The sequence below is a fragment of the Lactuca serriola genome, chromosome 5 (assembly GCF_051521515.1).
Source record: "Lactuca serriola cultivar US96UC23 chromosome 5, Lser_US96UC23_V15, whole genome shotgun sequence".
Lineage (NCBI taxonomy): Eukaryota > Viridiplantae > Streptophyta > Magnoliopsida > Asterales > Asteraceae > Lactuca > Lactuca serriola.
Genome location: NC_136412.1, coordinates 248,920,093 through 248,942,056, shown reverse-complemented (window position 1 = coordinate 248,942,056; position 21,964 = coordinate 248,920,093). Strand labels below are relative to the sequence as shown.

Here is a 21,964-nt window from a genome sequence, read left to right as displayed (position 1 = left end):
AATATATTAATAAATCATATTTAATCCTTTCTCTCCACAATTTATCCTATCAAGTTGCTTTGGTGAAGGCAACCCAAAAGAACTATGCACCATCGGGTCAAGTACATACCAAAATAGTTATGGACTTAGACACTAATCCAACAGTCTCCCACTTGGATAAGTCTAATAACTATTCTGCGTATGACTTCAGATCCTGATCTGCAATCGTAGCTTTCCAAAGCCGCTGTCAACTCTGATCCTATCAGATACGCGTGTCCTTAGATAAGGGATCATATATTCCTCCATTCTAGATATCATATGAGATATGATTTCAAATCATTCTCTTTGTACTATATCTCAATTCCCGATTTATGACGACTGACTAATTGAACAAATCAAATTAGCCCTAGCCCGACCGAGCATTTACGTTTTTCATCACTAAACCATCGAGGGGCCCAAAGATATCGCTTTTATCCTACTTTGGATAAAAGGAACGAATAAACTTTGATACAATGCTTGCTTGCACTTACTCACCGAATCACACACAACAATATGTTTTATAACACCAAGTTACTAGTGCGTTTACATATTATCAATGTGTAACCGATTTGCAAGATACAACTCACACATCTCGGTTTCAAGAATATAAGATGTTATCGTCTCACCAATCACTTGTGATACAATTCATGGGTGATCCAAGTGAGCGTGGGTTTAATCCAATGCTCAAATCATATTCATAAGCACTCATGAATGTTGCAGCAAACATTTGCTTATGTCTAATACTCTTTTAGACAATCCACACACCAATTCATGACAATCTTCATTCATATCTACTTCCAACATATGAACGACTGTGGCCCGTTCGAATAATTCGATTATTCTTAATAAATTCAATGATTATGGAAGTCAAAACATGCAAATGTGAAACACAAGAATAATACTAATCCCATATGGACTCAAACCTTTGAGTATAAATAAAACACCTTTTATTTATCACCATATCGATTACTCATTATTTGTCGTTTCGGGTAATCAACTTCTTACTTGAATTATTACACTTGTCCCATGCTCTTAGCATGCACACAATGTTTACCTATGGTTCTTACTTTGTGAAATAGACCAAATTGAGCACATTTCCAATCATTCTCATTTCATAACTCCAAATCCTTTTTCCATAAGTGAAAGGATATCAAATCCTTGCTACTTATAGAATATGCTAGATTCTAACATTCTATGCAACTATCCTTTCGTAATATCACTGCACCAAAGTCACAAAGACTATTTCCAATGATATTACAAAGTCCTCTATTGGAGATTGTTACAAGACAATTCCATAGACGTGATGTCTCTCACTCAAAGTACATTCTTTGAACATCCTTTTGCATAGAAGTTTCTAATCTAGTCATAGATTTCTCAATATTCAATTCCCAATATGGACACATTTCCATATTTTCCATATGAAAACTTATTCTTAATAGAATCTTATCTATTCGCAATAATGTCGATATGGTCCATCCAATATGGAAAAATTTCCATATTTTCCAATACTATACTTCCAACTACTCACAAGTGACCAATTGATAGTTGTTTAATTATTTTAGTCGAAACTGATTCTAGTCCTTTTCCCCTCTAAATGCGCTAGACATTTGGAAAATTTTAGAATGGTCAAACATTAAAGCATTTGCAATCGATCCTATACTCGAAGCGTATGGGACACGACGCATAATGTTTTATTTGGTATGTTCTCAAAATTCGAATTGTGAAGAGGAATGTCCTAATCATAATCGAAATTTTAAGAACACACTATGTACCCTTGACTAAATTTATTAACATTTCTCAACCTAAACCTTTAGATTTGAAATGAAGCATAATATTCTCTCCTTTAATTATAGCAAAACAACTATTCCATCCTTACAACTTTGCAAATAATGACTCTTGTTTTCTATAATTAATATTTCCAACTTGCAATACTTTCCTTAATAATCATACAATCATAACATTTATGCTCCCACTATCATGATGATTATTATAATCATAACACTTATGCTCCCACTAGCTTCGACATGTATTCATAAACATCTTATCTTTCAGAAAAACAATGCTTATTGAATTTCTTAAGTTCATGTTTCTAATACTTAGTGCTTTGATAATCTTTTATCAAGGCTTCTTGAACTTATACACCTTTGCCTTAGATAGTTCTTATGTGTGTGTAAACAATTGCCAAACCTCACAATTCAAATTATGGAAAGGGATACTGTAACCATAATCGAATTCGAGAATGCAATTTTACGATCACTATCTTCTTAAAATCTTTCTTAGTGAAAGCATTTCCTCACAATCATTTTCACGAAGGAGGAAATCTTATGACACTTAGATTTAAACGGTGTATGTGTTCCTATCCATGTGAATTTGTTAAAACCAAAGTTTACGACAAATTCAAACTCATATGGACCGAACTTTCTTAATCTTGATTTCTTGCCTTATGGTAGCACAACTGCCCACCATGTCTTCCAAGTAGTTAAGCAGTTCACCCTTTCCTATCAATGTACCTTTCATTGATTAAGGTGCTTTGCCTTTTATGCGTTCAAAATGAGAACTCATAGAACTCTCATGCATAATTAACTCGATTGGATTGGCACATAACCAAAATAATGTCATCACGATAGGTTGTAAACCTCAACTCGTGTGCTAGTGATGATCGATAAGGTTTATTTGATTTGTTCTTGAAACCTTTCAAGACCATTAAGACTCCCACTGACTCCTTGACATATAAGATTCTCTTGTCAATAACCATTTCTTGACAAACAAATATTCAAGAGTTAGGCCCCGTTTGATAGTTGCTGACTGAGAAAGTGCTGACTGGGAAAGGTCTGTATGAGTAAGAAATTCTGACTGAGTAAGAAATGTTATTGTTTGATTATACATCTGACTTAATGTGCTGAGTGATGAAAAATGACTATTTTACCCTTCTGTTATATATACTGATGGATTAAGTTGCTGAATAATTATAAAAACATACATATTGTCATACAAAATGTAAATTACACACAAATAAAAAATGTCATACAAAATGTAAATTAAACATAAATCATTTAATATCCAAATAAAAACATAATGAAATTTAAAATAACATAATATTTTAACGTAAAGTAGGTGAAAGTAGTTGATTTGCAATCTGATCACGCAAAACACGCATATATTTAACGACTTCTGGACCCCATTCTATGCCTTGTATGTTTTCTCTATCAATTCCCCCACCTTGGACGTCAGGAGTAACCATAGTGTCGTCCTCAAAATTTCTAAACAAGTCATCTTCTATATTGTATTTCCTTATAAAATTATGGACCGCGACACAAGCAATGACTATGTCTCTTTGCACGGTAAAAGGATAAGGAGCCATTTGTTTTAAGATTGGGAATCTCGCCTTCAAAACACCATAAGCACGCTCAATAACATTTCTAAGTTGTGCATGAGCATAGTTGAACCTTTCTTCTCTAGTTAAAGGTCTGCCTCTTCGAAAATCGGCTAACCAATACCTAGTATTGCGGTATGGAGCCATAAACCCACGAGTGTTTGTATATGCGGCATCACAAAGGTAATACTTCTCTGCAAATGAATGTGACATATATTATATAAAGAAGATAGATAATAAAATTTATATAAATATTACAAACCCGGTGGAGGAAATGGAAATCCAGAAGTCGAATTGAATGCAACTTCTTTCAAAACTCTTGAATCATGTGCTATACCCTCCCATCCAGCCCAAACAAAGGTAAATATCATATCAAAATCGCAAATTCCTATAACATTTTGAAAACATTCTCCTTTTCCTCGTCCCCTATAACGAGTTTGTTGATCAACGGGTACAACCGCATGTACAAGAGTTCCATCTAATGCACCTATTGCTCCGGAAAAAATATTTTTTAACCGTCTATGTCGTTCTGAGTTATGTCTTGTTGGATTAGGAGTTGTTGGTACTATAATTTCTTTTGCAAAACACATCATTGCAGTTAGGACCTCATGAAAACATTGATGAATCGTTTGTGTGGAGTGATGAAATCTTCCCTTAACCGCGCGAAAACGTTCATTATGTCCTATAACATGTAAGAATATAGCCATTTTCTCTTCAATGCTTATTGTCCTGCTAGCTTGCAACCAATTTTTTTGGGTAAAATGGTTGCATAATAAAGAAAATGCCTCTTGTGTAAGATGCATCATATCGTAACATTGTGTAGGGTCTCCGTACATCAAATTTTGCGTATACGCATACCCGCTTGAATCGTTATCTCTAATTCTATGAATTCGTATTAGTCTGCGTCGGTTTGACCTCAACCAATAAAACACAAGTAAAAGAAAAGCTACAACTTCACCATCAGAAACCATACTTGACCTGTTACAAACAATTAGGTAACATGTTAAAGTAAAAAATAGGATCCAAAAGTGATATTCAATATCCAATAACATCCGAAAGTCATAAAACAAAAAACTAGTAAATACCAAAAGTCATATTTAACATCCAATAACAGCCAAAAGTCATGCAAATAACATCATCCAAAGTAACATCCAAAGTGTCAAACATAGGATCCAAAAGTGATGCAACAAAAAACTAATAACCAAACTTTTCTACCCGCACCCATCAAAGGTAACCATACTTCCTACCCGCACCCATCACCCACGACTCACAACTAGTATGTGAAAGTCGTAACCAAACTTTTCTAACATCAGCACTTTCACCAAATAGCAAAAGAGCGGTCTTGTGTCTTTCATCTTCTTCTCCCCATTCCATTTTGTTTAATTTCTCCATACACGCATCAACATCCTTATCCATTTCACTTTTTTCAATTCTTTCATTTTTTTCCACTAACGACCTTGCAAGCTTGACAATCTCCTCTTCAACTTCTAACGCCCTTGCATCTCTCTTTTTTCCACCAACTCTTTTGTTTCCACCAACTTCCGTATTTTTTGAACGCCCCGAAGATTCTTCACTTGCACCTACGTGTTGTGTTGAGGTTTCCATTGGAACATCATCATCAAAATCATGGACACTAAACTCTTCTACAGGACGAGGGAGTGTAGAAGATGGCCCCCAACTTTGAAAGCCGGTCGAGGTCGACCCTTCAAATAGTTGGGTGCAAAGATCAGGAAACAGCAGGGGTTTAGTTTTCAATGACAACACGAACTTGTTCAGCTGTTTACAATTTTTATGAATATTAGTATTTTTTATAAAAATAATTATAATAGTATTTGTTATAAAAATATTACCTTCCCCTCTTCCTTCCATTGTTCATCCGTCAGGTTAAATTTATTTTTTATAGGGTCATATATATTGCCGGTTTTGTTTTTCAGTTTCACCCAAGCAACATACTTTGATTTGTAGTAGTCAAAGTGGTTTCTCATTTGCTTTTGATCAACCTCTTTACCGTGTTCGTTCATCAATTTTTCGCGTACTATCTTCCATGAACTAGCCTTAAGCCCAGAACCCTCACGACCATTAGTGGTTAGTTCATGGATACATGCGTCAAGAAAAGTTTTGTCCTCACTTTCATTCCAAACCAACATCCTAAAACATTAATATTTAAAGTAATTTATCATAAGTTTTATTAAGATAAACAAAAAAAAAAATCAGCTTTTATAGCTTATAAACAACCAAGTTTGTACACAAACCAATATTGCCATCATAACTTTTATATTTCATAGCTTATAAACAAAAAAAATTCTGATTTTTGATCACATATCTTATACACAACCAAGTTTCAAATTTCATAACATTATAACAACATGAATTTCTGATTTCATAACCAATTTAAGATTTCATAACATTAGACCAAGAACAAATTTTGATTTCAAAACCAATTTTTGATTTCTGATTTCACAAAAAGGGCAACAACTCAAAAAAATAATTGCAATCTTCTCATCATTTATTACGCATATAATGTTATGAATGAGTCATTTGATGCATCATCAACACTGTACACATGATTCTTTTTCAGTTGTTTCTATGCAATTTGATACAGGAAAGCTGCAACTTTGTGAACAACAATGGCATACAAGAAAGAAAAGTCTACCTGTAATTTGATGTAATTTGATACAGGTAATTTCATAGATTATACAATGAAAAAAATCATGGTTTCATAATTTATACATACATTATACACAATTAAGATTTAAGAGATTATACATATTTTTTTTTCTGATTTCATACACTATACGATTTCAGAGATTATACAAGCAGGAGAAGATGTTATACCCTAGTATTTTCGGATTTCATAAACTATTTAAGAGATTTTCGGAATTTCCTTACCTGTTTTGAAGATTATAGATGGAGCAGATGGGGCGATTCTGGCAGGAGAAGGAGAAGACGGGCGGAGCTTGGATGGAAGGAGAGCAGCTTTCCGGCTGAAGGAAGATTTCCGGCTGAAGGAAGAAGACACCAGTTGAAGAAGTCGTCGATTGAAGAAGACGCCGATTGAAGAAGAAGAATCGCTGCCGCTTTTCTTTTTAGGTCACGAAGGGAACAGGGGTAAGGAAGTCTTTTTTTCCAGTCAGATGCATAAACCAAGCTGACTTATTCAGCCGATTGACCCAGACCTGCTGACCGAAACAGCACATTTCAAACACCATCTGGCTGACCGAGTCAGCCAGAATCGCTGACTCAGACGGGTCAGACGTCTTTCAAACAGGCCCTTAGTGTAGCTTTTATCAAAATACTTCATAAATTGGTCCTAGTTGGTCTTTGTCTTATCCAAGACATCACAACTTTCCAGATTTGATGAATGTTATAAACCTTACTTTTTCACTCGATGTCACAATTTTAACTTTAAGACTTGTTATTGGAACGAAGTATGATTGACTTATTGATTTAACCATTTCTTCAATTCTTGATTTCTCTTCTTATACATACAATTGTACTAAGACTCATTTAGAGGATCAATTGAGATATGGTTCTTAATCATTAAGACCTACCATAAAGCATAAAAGGTACTCTCCCATCTTCTTAGAATGGAGAAACTTTTATCTTTCTGCCTACTTGATTCTTATTATTCGTTCTGCTATTGATCTAAAACCCTTTTCAATCAATTCAGAATTACACTTAGTCTTGTAAGTATAATCATATTTACTAAACCTTTAGTAAATCATGATGAATATCTTTATTACTCTTATGGTAGACTTGATCAACACGCAACTTTGTGTATTCGATCTCCAAGTCCTTCACTTGACACTTTGTCAATGAATTAGTCTAATTTCCAAATATGAAATTTCTCATTCATCGTGCAACCAAGTTGCATAATTCCAAATTTCTGTCCAATTGAAACTTGAGCGATGAGAAACTCTCCCTATTTGGTAAATTCTCGACTTTTCCATATCCACCATAAATAAGAATTATATCCATTTGTTGTAGAAATATCCACACACCAATTCACGACAGTCTTCATTCATACCTACTTCCAACATATGAACGACTGTGGCCCGTTTGAATAATTCAACTGTTCTTAACCAATTAAATTATTTAGGAAGTCAAAACATGCAACGTGAAACACAAGAATAATACTAAGCCCATATGGCCTCAAACCTTTGAGCATAAATAAAACATCTTTTATTTATCACCATATCGATTACTCATCACTTGTCGTTTCGGGTAATCAACTTCTTACTTGAATTATTACACTTGTCCCATGCTCTTAGCATGCACACAATGTTTACCTATGGTTCTTACTTTGTGAAATAGATCACATTGAACACATTTCCCATCATACTCATTTCACAACTCCAAATCCTTTTTCATAAGTGAAAGAATATCAAATTCTTGCCACTTATAGAATATGCTAGATTCTAACATTTTATGCAATGATCCTTTCGTAATGTCATAGCACAAAAGTCACAAAGACTATTGCCAATTATATTACAAAGTCCTCTATCGGAGATTGTTACAATATAATTCCTTAGATATGATGTCTCTCACTCAAAGAACATTCCTTTGAACATCCTTTTGCATAAAAGTTTCTAATCTAGTCATAGGTTTTCAATATTCAATTCCCAATATGGACACGTTTCCATATTTTCCATATGACAACTCATTCTTAATAGAATCTTATCTGTTCATAATAATGTTGATATGGTCCATCCAATATGGAAACATTTCCATATTTTCCAATACTATACTTCCAACTACTCATAAGCGACCAATCCTCGGCGAACTTTGGATTGTCCTTTGATAGTTGTTTATTTTAGTCAAAACCGATTATTTTCCCTTTTCCCTCTAAATGCGCTAGACATTTGGAAAATTTTTAGAATGGTCAAATATTATAGCATTTGCAATCGATCCTATACCCGAAGCGTATGGGACACGATGCATAATGTTTTACATACAGATTTGATACTTTATCAATCTTTTGCCATAATGTTTTATTTGTTATGTTCTCAAAATTCGAATTGTGAAGAGGAATGTCGTAATCATAATCGAAAATTGAGAACACTCTATGTTTCCTTGACTAAATTATTAACATCCCACAATCTAAACCTTTAGATTTGAAAGGAAGCATAATATTCTATCCCTTAATTATAGCAAAACAACTTTTCAACTCTTACAACTTTGCAAATCATAACTATTGTTTTCTATAATTAATATTGCTAACTCGCAATACTTTCCATAATAATCATGCAATCATAACTTGTATGCTCCCACTATCATGATGATTATTATAAACATAACACTTATGCTCCCAGTAGCTTTGACATGTATTCAGAACTCAACTTAACTTCTAGAAAAACAATACTTATTGAATTTCTTAAGTTCTAGTGCTTTGATAATCTTTTATCAAGGCTTTTTAAACTTATACACCTTTGCCATAGATAGCTTATATGTGTGTCTAAACAATACAGACTAATTGCCAAATCGCACAATTCGAATCATGGAAAGGGATACCGTAACCATAATCGAATTCGAGAATACAATTTTCACAATCACTATCCTTTTAAAATCTCTCTTAGTGAAAGCATTTCCTCACAGCCATTTTCATGAAGGAGGGAATCTTATGACACTTAGATTTTAATGGTGTATGCGTTCCTATCCATGTGAATTTGTCAAAACCAAAGTTCACGACAAATTCAAACTCATATGGACCGAACTTTCTTAATCTTGATTTCTTGCCTTATGGTAGCACAGCTGCCCACCATGTCTTCTAAGTAGTTAAGCGGCTCACCTTTTCCTATCAATGTACCTTTCATTGATCAAGGTCCTTGCCTTTTTATGCATTCAAATGAGAACACATAGAACTCACATGCATAATTAACTTAATTGGAACGGCACAGAAAAAAAATAATGTCAACACGATAGGTTGTAAACCTCAACTCGTGTGCTAGTGATGATCGATAAGGTCTATTTTGATTTATTCTTGAAACCTTTCAAGACCATTAAGACTCCCACTGACTCCTTGACATATAAGATTCTTTTGTCAATAAACATTTCTTGACAAACAAATATTCAAGAGTTAGTGTAGTTTTTATCAAAACACTTCATAAATTTGTCCTAGTTGGTCTTTGTCTTATCCAAGACATCACAACTTTCCATTTTTGATGAATGTTATAAACCTTCCTAATACTTATCACTCAATGTCACAATCTTAACTCCAAGACTTGTTTTGGAACGAAGTATGATTGACTTCTTGATTTGACCATTTCTTCAATCCTTGATTCCTCTTCTTAGACATACAATTGTACTAAGACTCACTTAGAGGATCAATTGAGATATAGTTCTTAATCATTAAGACCTATCATAAAACATAAAAGCTACTCTCCTTTCTTCTTAGAATGGAGAAACTTTTATCTTTCTGCCTACTTGATTCGTCTTATTCGTTTTGCTATTGATTTAAACCTTTTTAATCAATTCACAATTACACTTAATCTTATAAGTGTAATCATATTTACTAAACCTTTAGTAAACCATGACGAATTTCTTTGTTACTCTTATGGTGGACTTTGATCAACACACAAATTTGTGTACTTGATCTTCTAGTCCTTCACTTGACACTTTGTCAATGAATTAGTCTAATTTCCAAATATGAAATTTCTCATTCATCGTGCAACCAAGTCGCGTGATTCCAAGTTTCTGTCCAATTGAAACTTGGGCGATGAGAAACTCTCCCTATTTGGTAAATTTGTCGACCTTTCCATAATTATCATAAATAAGAATCATATCCACTCGTTGTAGAAATATGCAAACATCAATTTTCATAATGATTTCATTGCAAGGAAATAAACAAATAAATATATAAGTCAAACCAAAATTTATTTTATTTATAAAAGCAGCGGAAAACATTTGTCCTTACAATGCAAAATCCATTGAAAACTATGTATTTCAAAAATTTCTAACAACTCTATCATAACTATCTAAGCTCAAAATCTAATCTTCAAGTCCATGCGATCAAGATCCTTCCTTGTGATTAGATTCATCTTGCTCTTTCACCAAGCTTCCTTTCTTTTCACCGATCCTGTAAAACATTCAAATGCAATCTTATCACATTATGTATTAAGAATTAATGAATAGGAACTTAATGGAGTTAGATAGTGGATTTTACCTGAAGCGCAGCCATACTCTTTGACTCTCCCATCTTCTGGACTCTTCAGGCTCTTTGGGCAGACTTGTATCCAACGCCCTTTCTTTTGGCAGCAAACGCAAGTCGGTTCTCCTAGAACGTCCTCGGAAGCATGGTTGGTTGACTTTCCCAACAAATACGCTCCATTGCTTCGCCAAATCATTTCTGATTCAGTAGCAATGAGCATGTAAGTTAGGTCAATGAGGTTGTCGTCATGATCCATCATATAATACTTTCTTTTGAACTCATTATATGATTCAGGAAGTGACTACAAAACCCAATTTATAGCCAACTCATCTGGGAATGACACACCTAACATTATCAACCTATCAATGTGTGATTTCATTCCTAGAATTACCATCTTCATGTTTCTTTTCCAATAGGGCTTTAGTGATATTGAACCTTTCAATTCTTCGATCTTGTGGGTTGGGGAGAACAATAGGAGGAGGAGGAGGAAGTGAAGCATGATTTCTCGTACCTCGATTGAATCGTGGAATACCATCTTCATGTGGAATGCTTGTTCCACGGGATTTGGGAAGACCATAGTTGTCGAACTTTGACATCTACAAAACGGGAGAAAAACAAATTCAAGTTAGTTGGTAGATTGAGTCCTTAGTAAATCACCCAAATGAGATACTAAGGCTAGGACCCAACATAATATTCTACAACTCGGGAAAAGGATGCCGTAACCCAAATTGCAGAACATTTGAAGGTAAGTGAACGACGATTCACTAATTTCCACCATGAAAAACGAAAAAGAAATTTAGGTTTTAAATCTATGAAAACTCCTAGATCCTTTGAGATTCATTGAACTTTCAATGGCATGTTTAAATCTCGATATGTCCCTCTTGTTTGTGACTGGGATGCCGAGGATCACAAAGCGGGTGTGAATAACCATGCAAACTTACATGGTGCCCTCACATGTTACAGTCACCTATTCGATGTGCCGGTAAACCACACACGCTCCACCGAACTATGACAAACATTGAGTCACCCGTTGCTACCTTTGCTTAGAACCATTTAGTGTGCCGGTAAACCACACACGCTCCACTAACGTCTTCGCAAGGGCACAAAGTGTAATTTCATGGAATTGCATCAATTCACTTTTTCCTAAGTAACTAAGATTGGGAATTTTATGAAAACATTTAGTTACTTTAATAATTATACTTATAATGGAAGGTTTCGTCCTATCCTATCCGTTCGGATAACGACCCTCCACTAGTCAAGAGTGCGGTGGGTAAGAGTGGATACCCATTCAATCGCCATTTTATAGGCAATTTCCTTAAACACCCCTTATAGACCAGCTTCGTGAATGAGGTCTACTAACGGTAAGACTGACTTTTACTCATACATATATATAATGTTAGACTTTTAATGTTATATATAGTATAGGGTGTATTTTATACTTTCAAAATACTAGGTGGTCTAATTTAACAATTATACTTTTAATTCAATTAAATTGTAAACATAAACTTTTATGGATTTATTAAACTTCTTTTAATTATACACCTTAATTAATTAATAAAACCATAAGGGTGTGATTTGAACTTTTTCAAAACTATATTAGAGTTTTAGAATTTAACATTCCTAATTAAACTTTTAATCAACTTTTAAATTCCAAAACTTGAGGGCAAGTTTTGAAACCTTTTTTCAAAACATTAGGGTTTCAACTATTTAAATTTCAAAACTACAAAACTATTGGGTTCAAATTTAAACTATAAAACCTAAAGGGCAAAATATGAAACTTTTCATAACAACAAGGATCAAATAACAAATAATCTAAACTAACATTTAATTACATAATTATCCATATTTGATTTGTTTAATGATTTCTTGCAAAACAATTTATCAATTTACTCAAAATAATTAATCAATTATCTTATAAGGAAACAATTATCTTATTAATTGATAAATATCCTCAATTAGATCAAAAATATAGTCAAATATATCATATAATCGGATTAATATTGATCTAACATGATAAGGTAACTATCCCAATGCAAAAACAGCAAGAAATCCCGAGATAAGCTCTATCTGACGAGTTGACTCGTCGAGTCAAGCCTGGACTCGTCGAGTCACCTTGGACTCGGCGAGTTCAGCTATGGACTCGGCGAGTCCAGCCTCCAAAACACCAAAAAACGAAGTTTTCAGATATACAATGCATCAATACAATTGAAACCAAGCTAGGCTCTGATACCACTGATGGGTTTTGGTCATAAGACATCCTATGTGCTCATACAAACCCTAATGCTTGGATCTTGGTTTCTCTATTGTACATGCTTTGAATCCAAGACTATAAACCCTAATTCTAGCATATGGAAATCAATATTAACATATAATTAGGTTTATGATATTACCTTGATTGTTATGTAGCAATAACAATCCCAATTCCTCCTTGAATTGACTTTGGAAGGCTTAGAGTCACAAGTGTCACTCCTCTAATGGCTTACAAACACCAAGAGCAAATGGAGAAGGTATAAAGAGAGAGGAGAGAGGTTAGAATTCGTCTCTAGGACTTCTTGGGAAGGGTTAGACGAATTCATGAGCCTTAGGGGGTTTATATAGGTGTAAAGATTAGGGTTTTAGTCCTTATCCTTATCTAGTTGCTTGCCCACCAAGCAACCATAAGATAAGTATTAGAAACCCTTATCCTAGTCGAATTCTAAGGCATTATCTCCTTAAATTCGTTCACCCTATATTTAAGATAATCCTTACCTTATTTTGTAACTATCACATAATTACAATTCAGCCCCTCTAGTTTAATTAATTACACTTGATCACAAAATTAATTCTTAATTAATTATTGACCAATATTAATTAAACAAATATGATTTCTCCTTTAATATATTATTCTTATAACATATTAATAAATCATAATAACCTCTCTCTCTATTTATTTCTCCAATCAAGTTGCTTTGGTGAAGGCAACCCAAAAGGACCATGCACCATCAGGTCAAGTACATACCAAAATAGTTATGGACTTAGACACTAATCCAACAAAAAGTTCCATCAGTTAGTTAAGTACCTTTGGGTAGCAAAGACATACCTTCGATTATACATGTATATTACTAGTAACTATAATATGTATAGTTAGGAGATACTACTTACTAGTCTAAGTACAAGGAATCACACAAGAGTCAGTTCATTCATGAGTCTATACTAATACATTACATACTATACGAATAGATACATTTACATAGATATGCTTACATTAATACGTTTACATAGATACGCTTACATGAATACGCTTACATAGATACGCTTACATTAATACGTTTACATAGATACGCTTACATGAATACGTTTACATAGATACGCTTACATGAATACGTTTACATAGATACACTTACATGAATACGCTTACAAGAATAAGTTTACATGAACACGTTTACATTAATACGCTTAATAGATACTATTACATAGAATCTGTTACAAACGTTTCGGGACTTACCATTCCATACCCAAAGCTGTTAGCTACAGTAGGGAAAATGATCATCGACGGGTGTCTACGGTTATACTGTTCGGCAAGTTTCCACGCCGTGAATATCCTAGTACAAAAGGATACAATTTTTAGTTATTATATTATGTTCCTTCCTTTACTCTGTGACACATTCACATAACCGACGAGGTAGGATATATTTGATATAGATAGACTATTTTCCTTATTACCTTTATATTGTGACTCTTACGCATAAACGATGAGGTAAACTATAGTGTTATAATAATAGTAAAACAGGGAAAAACCGTCACATTTACAGTGATGCTTACTTTCAAAAGAGTCGGGTCTTGGTAGAAGGCTACTTTCAAAACAGTCGGGTCTTGGTAGAAGACTACTTTTTATACTAGTAGGAAATATGGGATTTTCTAGGGTTTTCAAACATTTACAATTACATACAAACACTTTCATACTTATACAAACTTTTCTTCAAACATTTACAAGTCTTTCTTTATAGTTTTACAAATCAAAGACACATTAATACTTATGAATTCACCAGCATTATTGCTGATACTCGCTTTCAAAATAACTTGTATTCTCAGGTCACAAATAGACAGGTACGACGACCAGGTTTTGTGAAGACGGAGCAGTCTAGACTCGTCTTTTATTTTGAATATTCATTATGTTGTTTTATACTTTAAAATAACACACTTGTATTTAAAATTATACTATTAATGCAATGGATGATGTTGTTATTTGTTTACTACTTTGCATTGTTGTGATACTATACATGACGTCCTCCGCCTCAGAACGTTTCCGCCGTTCTCGGTTTTGGGGTGTGACATCCTTACAAATGGCAACTTCTCCATTTCAAACTTGGCATATGTTGCTGACTTGAAGCATAACTTGATAAGTGTGGCTCAACACACTGATGCAAATCGACGAGTTGAATTCTGCAAGAAACACAGCTATGTCATGTCAGAAGACCGGAAGGAATGTTTTATCAAGTCAGATCGCAACAAGAACATGTATCCTCTTGATATCAACATGATCATCAGTAAGCCCCAACTTTGCTTACTTTCAAAAGCAGTTTCTGACGTCAGTTGGTTATGGCATAGGAGATTTGCTCACCTAAACTTCAGATATATGAATCATCTTGTTTCTGGTAAGATGGTAAGAGGTCTGACACTCATCAAGTTCGAATATGATTATTTATGTGTTGCATGTGAATGTGGAAATCAGTCTAAGAAGGGTCATCCCGTCATCATTGAAAAATCAATCTCGGAACCACTAGAACTTCTACACATTGATTTGTGTGGACCCTCAACAACAGAGAGTTTGCATCGCAAAAAATACATTTTTGCGATTATGGATGACTTTACTAGGTTCACACGGTTCTTCTTCATAAGGCTCAAATCAGAAACAACCTCCGAACTCATCAACTTTATCAAAAGATGAAGTTCTTATCAAACTACCAGTAAGGTGAATCCGAAGTAACAATGGGTTGGATTGCACTAATTCCACCATTGAGAATTTCCTCACTGAGAAAGGTATTGACCACAACTTTTCTGCTTCATACACTCCACAACCAAACGGTGTAGTCGAACTTCGCATTAGAACACTTGTTGAAGCTGCTTGATCCATGCTTAACTTTGCAAATCTTCCACTCTATCTTTGGGCTAAAGTTGTTTCTACTGCATGTTTTACTCAAAATAGAAGTGTCATCAATCGACGCCTCAAAAAAACACCATATGAAGCCATGAACGGTCGGAAGCCAAGTATCTCTTTTCTTCATGTTTTTGGATGTAGATGCTTCATCAAGAACAATCATGATCAGCTTACCAATTTCCAACCCAAAGCTGATGAAGCCATCTTTCTTGGATACTCTGCTAAATTAAAGGCTTATCGAGCTCTTAATCGACGAACTTGTGTTATGGAAGAAACTTTTGACATTACCTTTGGTGACAATTTTGTTCGGAATTCTATCCCAACCCTTGTTAAAACTCACATCATGGAGTCTGATGCTCCAGCGTCAGGATGTCCAAACCAAAAAACAATCTATGAAGTTGACTTTGAAACCCTGTTCGGACCCTCAGAAACAGCTCTTGATTCGGAATCTCGAACAAGACACACCTCATCAATCGAAGCTCCGGTCTCCCAAAATGTTTCCGTTCCGAAACCCAGTCTTCCCTAATTTGATTTCGAACCATTTCAACCTCTCAGGTTGAGGGGGAGAATGGTCAACCTTCCCTTGAATCAAATGTGGATGGATTCCAAGATGCAGCGGTTGAATTCGACTCTAATCATATCAACAACGATGATGATGCAAATTTCTACGATTTTCCACTTGATGATGACGTTAACCTATCCGGTTGAGAAGTTCAGGGGGAGCATCATCCACAATTTCAAACTATTCAGGGGGAACAATACAACCCCATTATTGATATTAGATCATCTGTTGCATAATAGCTTCCAAGACTACATGTTTGGACTAACGATCATCCTCCAAACCAAGTTATTAGAAATCCAAATGCTGGTGTACAAACTTGTTTTGCCACAAGTGTTCAAAATGAATGTCATTTTCGGCATTTATCTCAATGGTTGAACCCAAATCCATCAAAGAAGCACTAGAACATGCCGATTGGATTACATCCATGCAAGAAGAATTGGCAGAATTCGATAGAAATGAAGTTTGGACTCTCGTCCCTCCTCCTCATAATCATCCCATTGTTGGTACAAGATGGGTGTTTCGGAACAAACTAGACGATGTAGGAGTCATTATTCGAAATAAAGCAAGATTGGTGGCTAAATGATTCACACAGATCGAAGGGCTTGACTACGATGAAACCTTTGCTCCTGTTGCACGTCTTGAAGCCATCAAAATCTTTCTTGCTTATGCTGCTCACAAAGGCTTTAAGGTTTACCAGATGGATGTTAAAAGTGCTTTTCTAAATGGTGAACTTGATATTGAAGTGTATCTTCAACAGCCTCCCAATTTTGTTAATCTCTCATATTCGAACTACTGCTACAAACTCCAGAAAGTAGTTTATGGCATCAAGCAAGCTCCTCTCGCATGGTACAAGACTCTCACCGACTTTCTCAAGCATTCAGGTTTTCAAAGAGGTATTCTCGATCCTACTCTGCTGGCTGACAATTTTTAGGTGGTAGATTGGTCAGTTGGTCATCCAAAAAACAGAATTGTATTGCACTTTCAACAACTGAAGCGGAACACATTGTTGCTGCTAGCTACACATCTCAAGTTCTTTGGATGAAATCTCAACTTTTGGATTATGTTTACCGTTTTCAACGAATTCCTATCTATTGTGACACTCAAAGTGCCATTGCAGTATCGCACAATCCAATTCAACTCTCAATGACGAAGTACATCGATATACGGTACCATTTTATTAAAGATCATGTTTTAAATGGTGACATTGAACATATTTTTGTTCCATCTCACGATGAAATTGATGATGTCTTTACCAAAGCATTAGATGAGACCAAATTTAATGATTTTATGAACAAAATGGGTATGATGATGCTTGATCCTCAGTTCCTTCAAGAGGTATGCAGTCTCTGATGGAAACATCGGATAGTAAAAGGTTTCGAAGTCAAATTGTATTTCATCTCGGAACTATCACCTCTCAGAATAAATAGGATCATTTTACGTGTCTTTTTGTCTGATCATATTTTGTAGTTTTAAGTTGTATAACTCATCTTGGAACTTACTTCATAAAATCCTCTCAGAATAAATAGGATCATTTTATGTGTCTTTTCAAAATTAAGTCCGGACGCTCCTTAAAATTTCACTCTGGAAGTTTTTCAAATTTGATCCCAGAATTTTTCAAATTCCACTCTAAAAGTTTTTCAAATTCAATCCCAGAATTTTCAAATTCCATCCCGGAAGTTTTTCAAAACTTCACTCCGGAAATACTTTCAAAACTCACTCCACATCTCCGGACTTTTGACTCCGGAATTTTCAAAAATTTATTCCGAATCTTTTTGTCTAAACACTTCATTCCGGAATCAATCTCGTAATCCTATGGTTCCAAAATCAAATCACAACTTGGAGTCTGAAAGGTTTTCCAGTGAATCTTTTTTTTACAACGGTTACTTTATTAAGATGCTTATCTTTTCCCTCAAAATTTGCCCCACGATTGCACGTCTCCATAAAGTAAACATCCCATCACCGTATGATGGTTTCTATTTTGCACTCCAATCCATTGAATCCTTTCGCTACAACGGGTCAACTCACTCCAAAAACGGTAACACAATTAATTCGAACCTTTTCCATATCCGGGTCTCATCATTACCCCTCAACCCGACCTATTTCCATCACCTATATAAATCTCTTCAAACCTATTTTTCCCTCTTTATGAGCGCTATAAAATCCCAAAATCTCTCATCTTCTTCATCTCTACTGTGTTCTTCGAGCTCTCATCCCCTGCATCAATGGCGTCGTCGTCTCCCTCAAAAATCCAACAAACCATTCCTGAAACCACTCAAACTGCTCCCAAACTTCCAAAAACCAGAACGGAAAAGAAATCATACAAGGGGTCATCATCTTCACAAACGCATGAATCCTTTCTCAAGGACACAACACAACTATTCTCCATTGATCGTATGGACTTCGATGAACCAATCAGAGTTATGATTGAGTTTATTACTCATCATCCAATCGTAGTTCCGCTTACCAAGATCCCAGAACCACCAATTCCTCTTCGTCTTCTTCATACCGCTTTTGAACGTATCAAGATCGTGAATGACGTTCTGGAAACCAAGATTACATGAAATTGAATTGTTCCCATACACAAGTCTACATTTCTCAAGTCGATTGGAGTCAAAGAAAATCCTTCCAACTTCAAGGTTCAAGAACTCACTGCCGAATAATTTCAACAATTTCTAACACACATTGGCTATGGTCAAGAATACAAGGCCAAAAAGTTCAAAAAGTCAATCGTATTAAGTCTTTGGACCATTTTGATGCACTTTATCATTCGAGGCTTATCGGGCAAACACGGGGGTACGGATACCCTCAGCAAGGACTGGTTGTATGTGGTTTACAACATTTTCTCCTGCAAGACCAACACCGTTGATCTTCCTTAAGTCATATGGCAGCATTTTCACAAATTCACCATCAAGAGGAAGCCAAATGAAAATTCAAGCCCTAGATTTTAGGCCCTGACGCTCCAACAGCTCTACTGTGAAAGGTCCGAACCAATTCATGTGGATACGATTCCGAGAGAGGTATTTGTCTCTTTTAAAACTATTAGACATTATCATATTTCGGACCAAACTTCTTTCGGACAAATTAGACGTCTTTCAACACATTGGTCGTCCTACCTTCTGGATCCATTCATTTGAAATATCACATGGAGACCTTGATTTTGTTTGAACTAACACAATCTGCCCCAGTCCCCGTTGAGCTCACTACAGAAGTGGCCTAAACAGTTCCCTCAAGAGGTAATAAGAAGAAATCCGCCAAGAGGAAATCCTCTCCTTCCAAACTCAAAGCCAAAAAGAGAACCAAAGTCGGTTCTTCCTTTCAACAGGTAGGAGCCATTCACATTTTGGCAGACTCTGGCCGTCCGTCCACCCCACCTACCCACTCTTCCGAGGCACCCTTCGTAGTTTCAAAAACACAAGCACACATCCACGGGGTGTCTTCACACAATCCACCCTCACCTTCCCAACAAGGTGATGTCAGTGTTGAACAAAGTTCCTTGCCCCTCCTAGAGCAAACCTACGTGTCATATTTGATATTCCACTTTCTTCCACACACGCACGGCCCGAAACCCCTATTCCGGACCCTAAGCATTTCAAGGCTGGAGTAGTCCCTCCAACCTCAAGTGCCTCAACTGGTCTGATACCCGGTAAGGGTACATGATGACCTGGTGCTAACGATCCACTTTGGAAAGATTATGTTGACAGGTCGCATTCAAGGAATCCGGAACTCACCATGTACCAAGTTGAAGAAATAATTATCTCAATGAGAAACATGGTTATTCAAAGCAACTTACCGTTTGTTGCTCCTACTGACGATATCATAGACTTGGAGTTCACTTCCGAAGAAACTCCAAAGACTCAACATCATGATTCGATGCATTCCGATCCCAACGAATAACTTTCAGAAGAAATGATTTTTGATGATGACGCTACCTCTGTTGCTGATACTCCTGTGCTACCCTCTGTTCGCTTTCAGTCTAAACCATCCCCATCAAAATCACTTTTTGATTTCGGACTTTCATCATACTCCTATGAACCCATATATGAAGAAATTCAAATAAATGATCATGTTCAAGTTAATCCTGATGCTGAAATTGAATCAACTCCAAAACCCCAAGACGATGTTACTACAATAAAGCCTAGCCCCTCTGAACCGCCAGTGAATCCAGAATCAATCAAAACAAAGTCTCGAGATTCCACTTTGGACACCGGATCTTCTGCAAGGAACACATCGATTCGTTTTCCCTCTTGGATATTCAAGCAAATATCTCAAACACCATGAAAAAGGTTGATGCTCTTGAAACCTCAGTGGTCGGTCTCAATTCAAAGATTGACAAAAAAGTTTCTAGATTGGATTCAAAGATGGATACGATTCTCTCCTCCTTGTCCGAAGCAAACAAATCAATTCCCACCACTGCTGAAAGAGAAGCTCAGCTTGATGAACTAATTTCTCTAAGCCTCAAACACACCATAGAAGAAGTTGAATACAAGTATGATGCATTTGTCGATCATTACCTCGACACAATCACCCAGATGTTGAAGGTTCATGATGACGTGGTCAGTGCTACTAACGAGTTTATTAAACAAACTCATGTTCGTCATGAGAAATAGATTCAAAGGCTTGATAAGGAGATTCGGAAGAAAGATGAGCTTAATCTAATCATGCAACATGTCCTCATCAAGCTAATCAGAGCATCATGGAACATTGTGGATGTTCCGAATCACAAGTTTGATGAGATGCTCTCCATTCTCTCAAAATCGTTCGATCATCTCAAAGTTTAGGCTCCCACAATTGATGTTTATGACTCCTTGACTCTTCAACTTAACACCATTTTTCAGAAGGTGTTTGATAAATTCTCCGAATTGAAAGAGATGTCTTTGTTTGCACCGGTTTCCAAGGCCTCCGTTGCAAGAGGGGGAGAATGACCAAGCTCAAGAACTCAACCGTGGAAACCTGCCATGGAGTTCTTACTCCGAGATGAAAGTTCAGATGATGATGTGCAGGTTCTCACTGGTTCTCCCTATGCAGATGATGATGATGATGATGAAAATTATGATAATGATGTATATGTGAAGAACGGAGTGTTATGTGACATCCCCAAAATCACGGCCAGAAAAGACCGATTTAATTTATGCTTTTAAAATAATTTTCAGAGTAATCCTTTGATTAAAAGAGTTGCGGAATTTGTTCCCAAAACAAAATATGATAAATAAAATTTATCAAAGCATTCCTTAAAGAAATTTATTTTCATATATAACAAAACTCGGGATGTCATGTTCCGATACAGACCAAAAACATAAATGACACATTATAAGCCTTACAACAGTTATATACAACTATTGGCCTATAAACAAAATATCTTCACAAGTTTTCCAACTTATACTCTTGCGCCACTACCTGTAATACAAAGAAACTGAGTGGGTCAGGCTTGGGAGCCTGGTGAGCATATAGGGTTTTCAACCCACAATAAATAATTATATTTAATTTCACCAACCAACAATAACTTGATTATCCATTCCAGTTATCCTCACTTTACGTCCCTAAAACAACAACTATCACAAGGGACCTAGTCTAGGATTTTTCATCGGGATGGACATTATTGCAAAGGGGTTTCCTCAACAATAGATGTCCTAAAGGCAACCATGACGGGGATAAAGTACACTGGTGAACACATCGTTCACAACACCTACAGGTTATGAACCTGCTAGCGTTCCACTGGACTGTCTAGAA

At 35.7% G+C, this 21,964-nt stretch overlaps 1 protein-coding gene across 1 annotated transcript; it reads right to left on the bottom strand.

Annotated features, from left to right (window-relative positions):
* Nucleotides 1–4,615: 4,615 nt before the first annotated feature.
* Nucleotides 4,616–6,080, bottom strand: LOC145050356 (uncharacterized). The gene is made up of 3 exons (XM_078998621.1): nucleotides 5,992–6,080; nucleotides 5,242–5,539; nucleotides 4,616–5,167 (listed from the first exon to the last, which is right to left on the bottom strand). The coding sequence occupies exons 1-3, from the start codon at nucleotides 6,078–6,080 to the stop codon at nucleotides 4,616–4,618; spliced, it is 939 nt and encodes a 312-aa protein (XP_078854747.1).
* Nucleotides 6,081–21,964: the final 15,884 nt, after the last annotated feature.

Excerpts from the sequence above, each read along its gene's own strand:
- LOC145050356 (XM_078998621.1), bottom strand. The coding sequence starts at position 6,080 with ATGAAATTACCTGTATCAAATTACATCAAATTACAGGTAGACTTTTCT. Across the intron at positions 5,540-5,991 it reads CACAAAGTTGCAGCTTTCCT|GATGTTGGTTTGGAATGAAA; the intron begins GTATCAAATTGC and ends TTAATGTTTTAG. Across the intron at positions 5,168-5,241 it reads AATGGAAGGAAGAGGGGAAG|CTGAACAAGTTCGTGTTGTC; the intron begins GTAATATTTTTA and ends AATTGTAAACAG.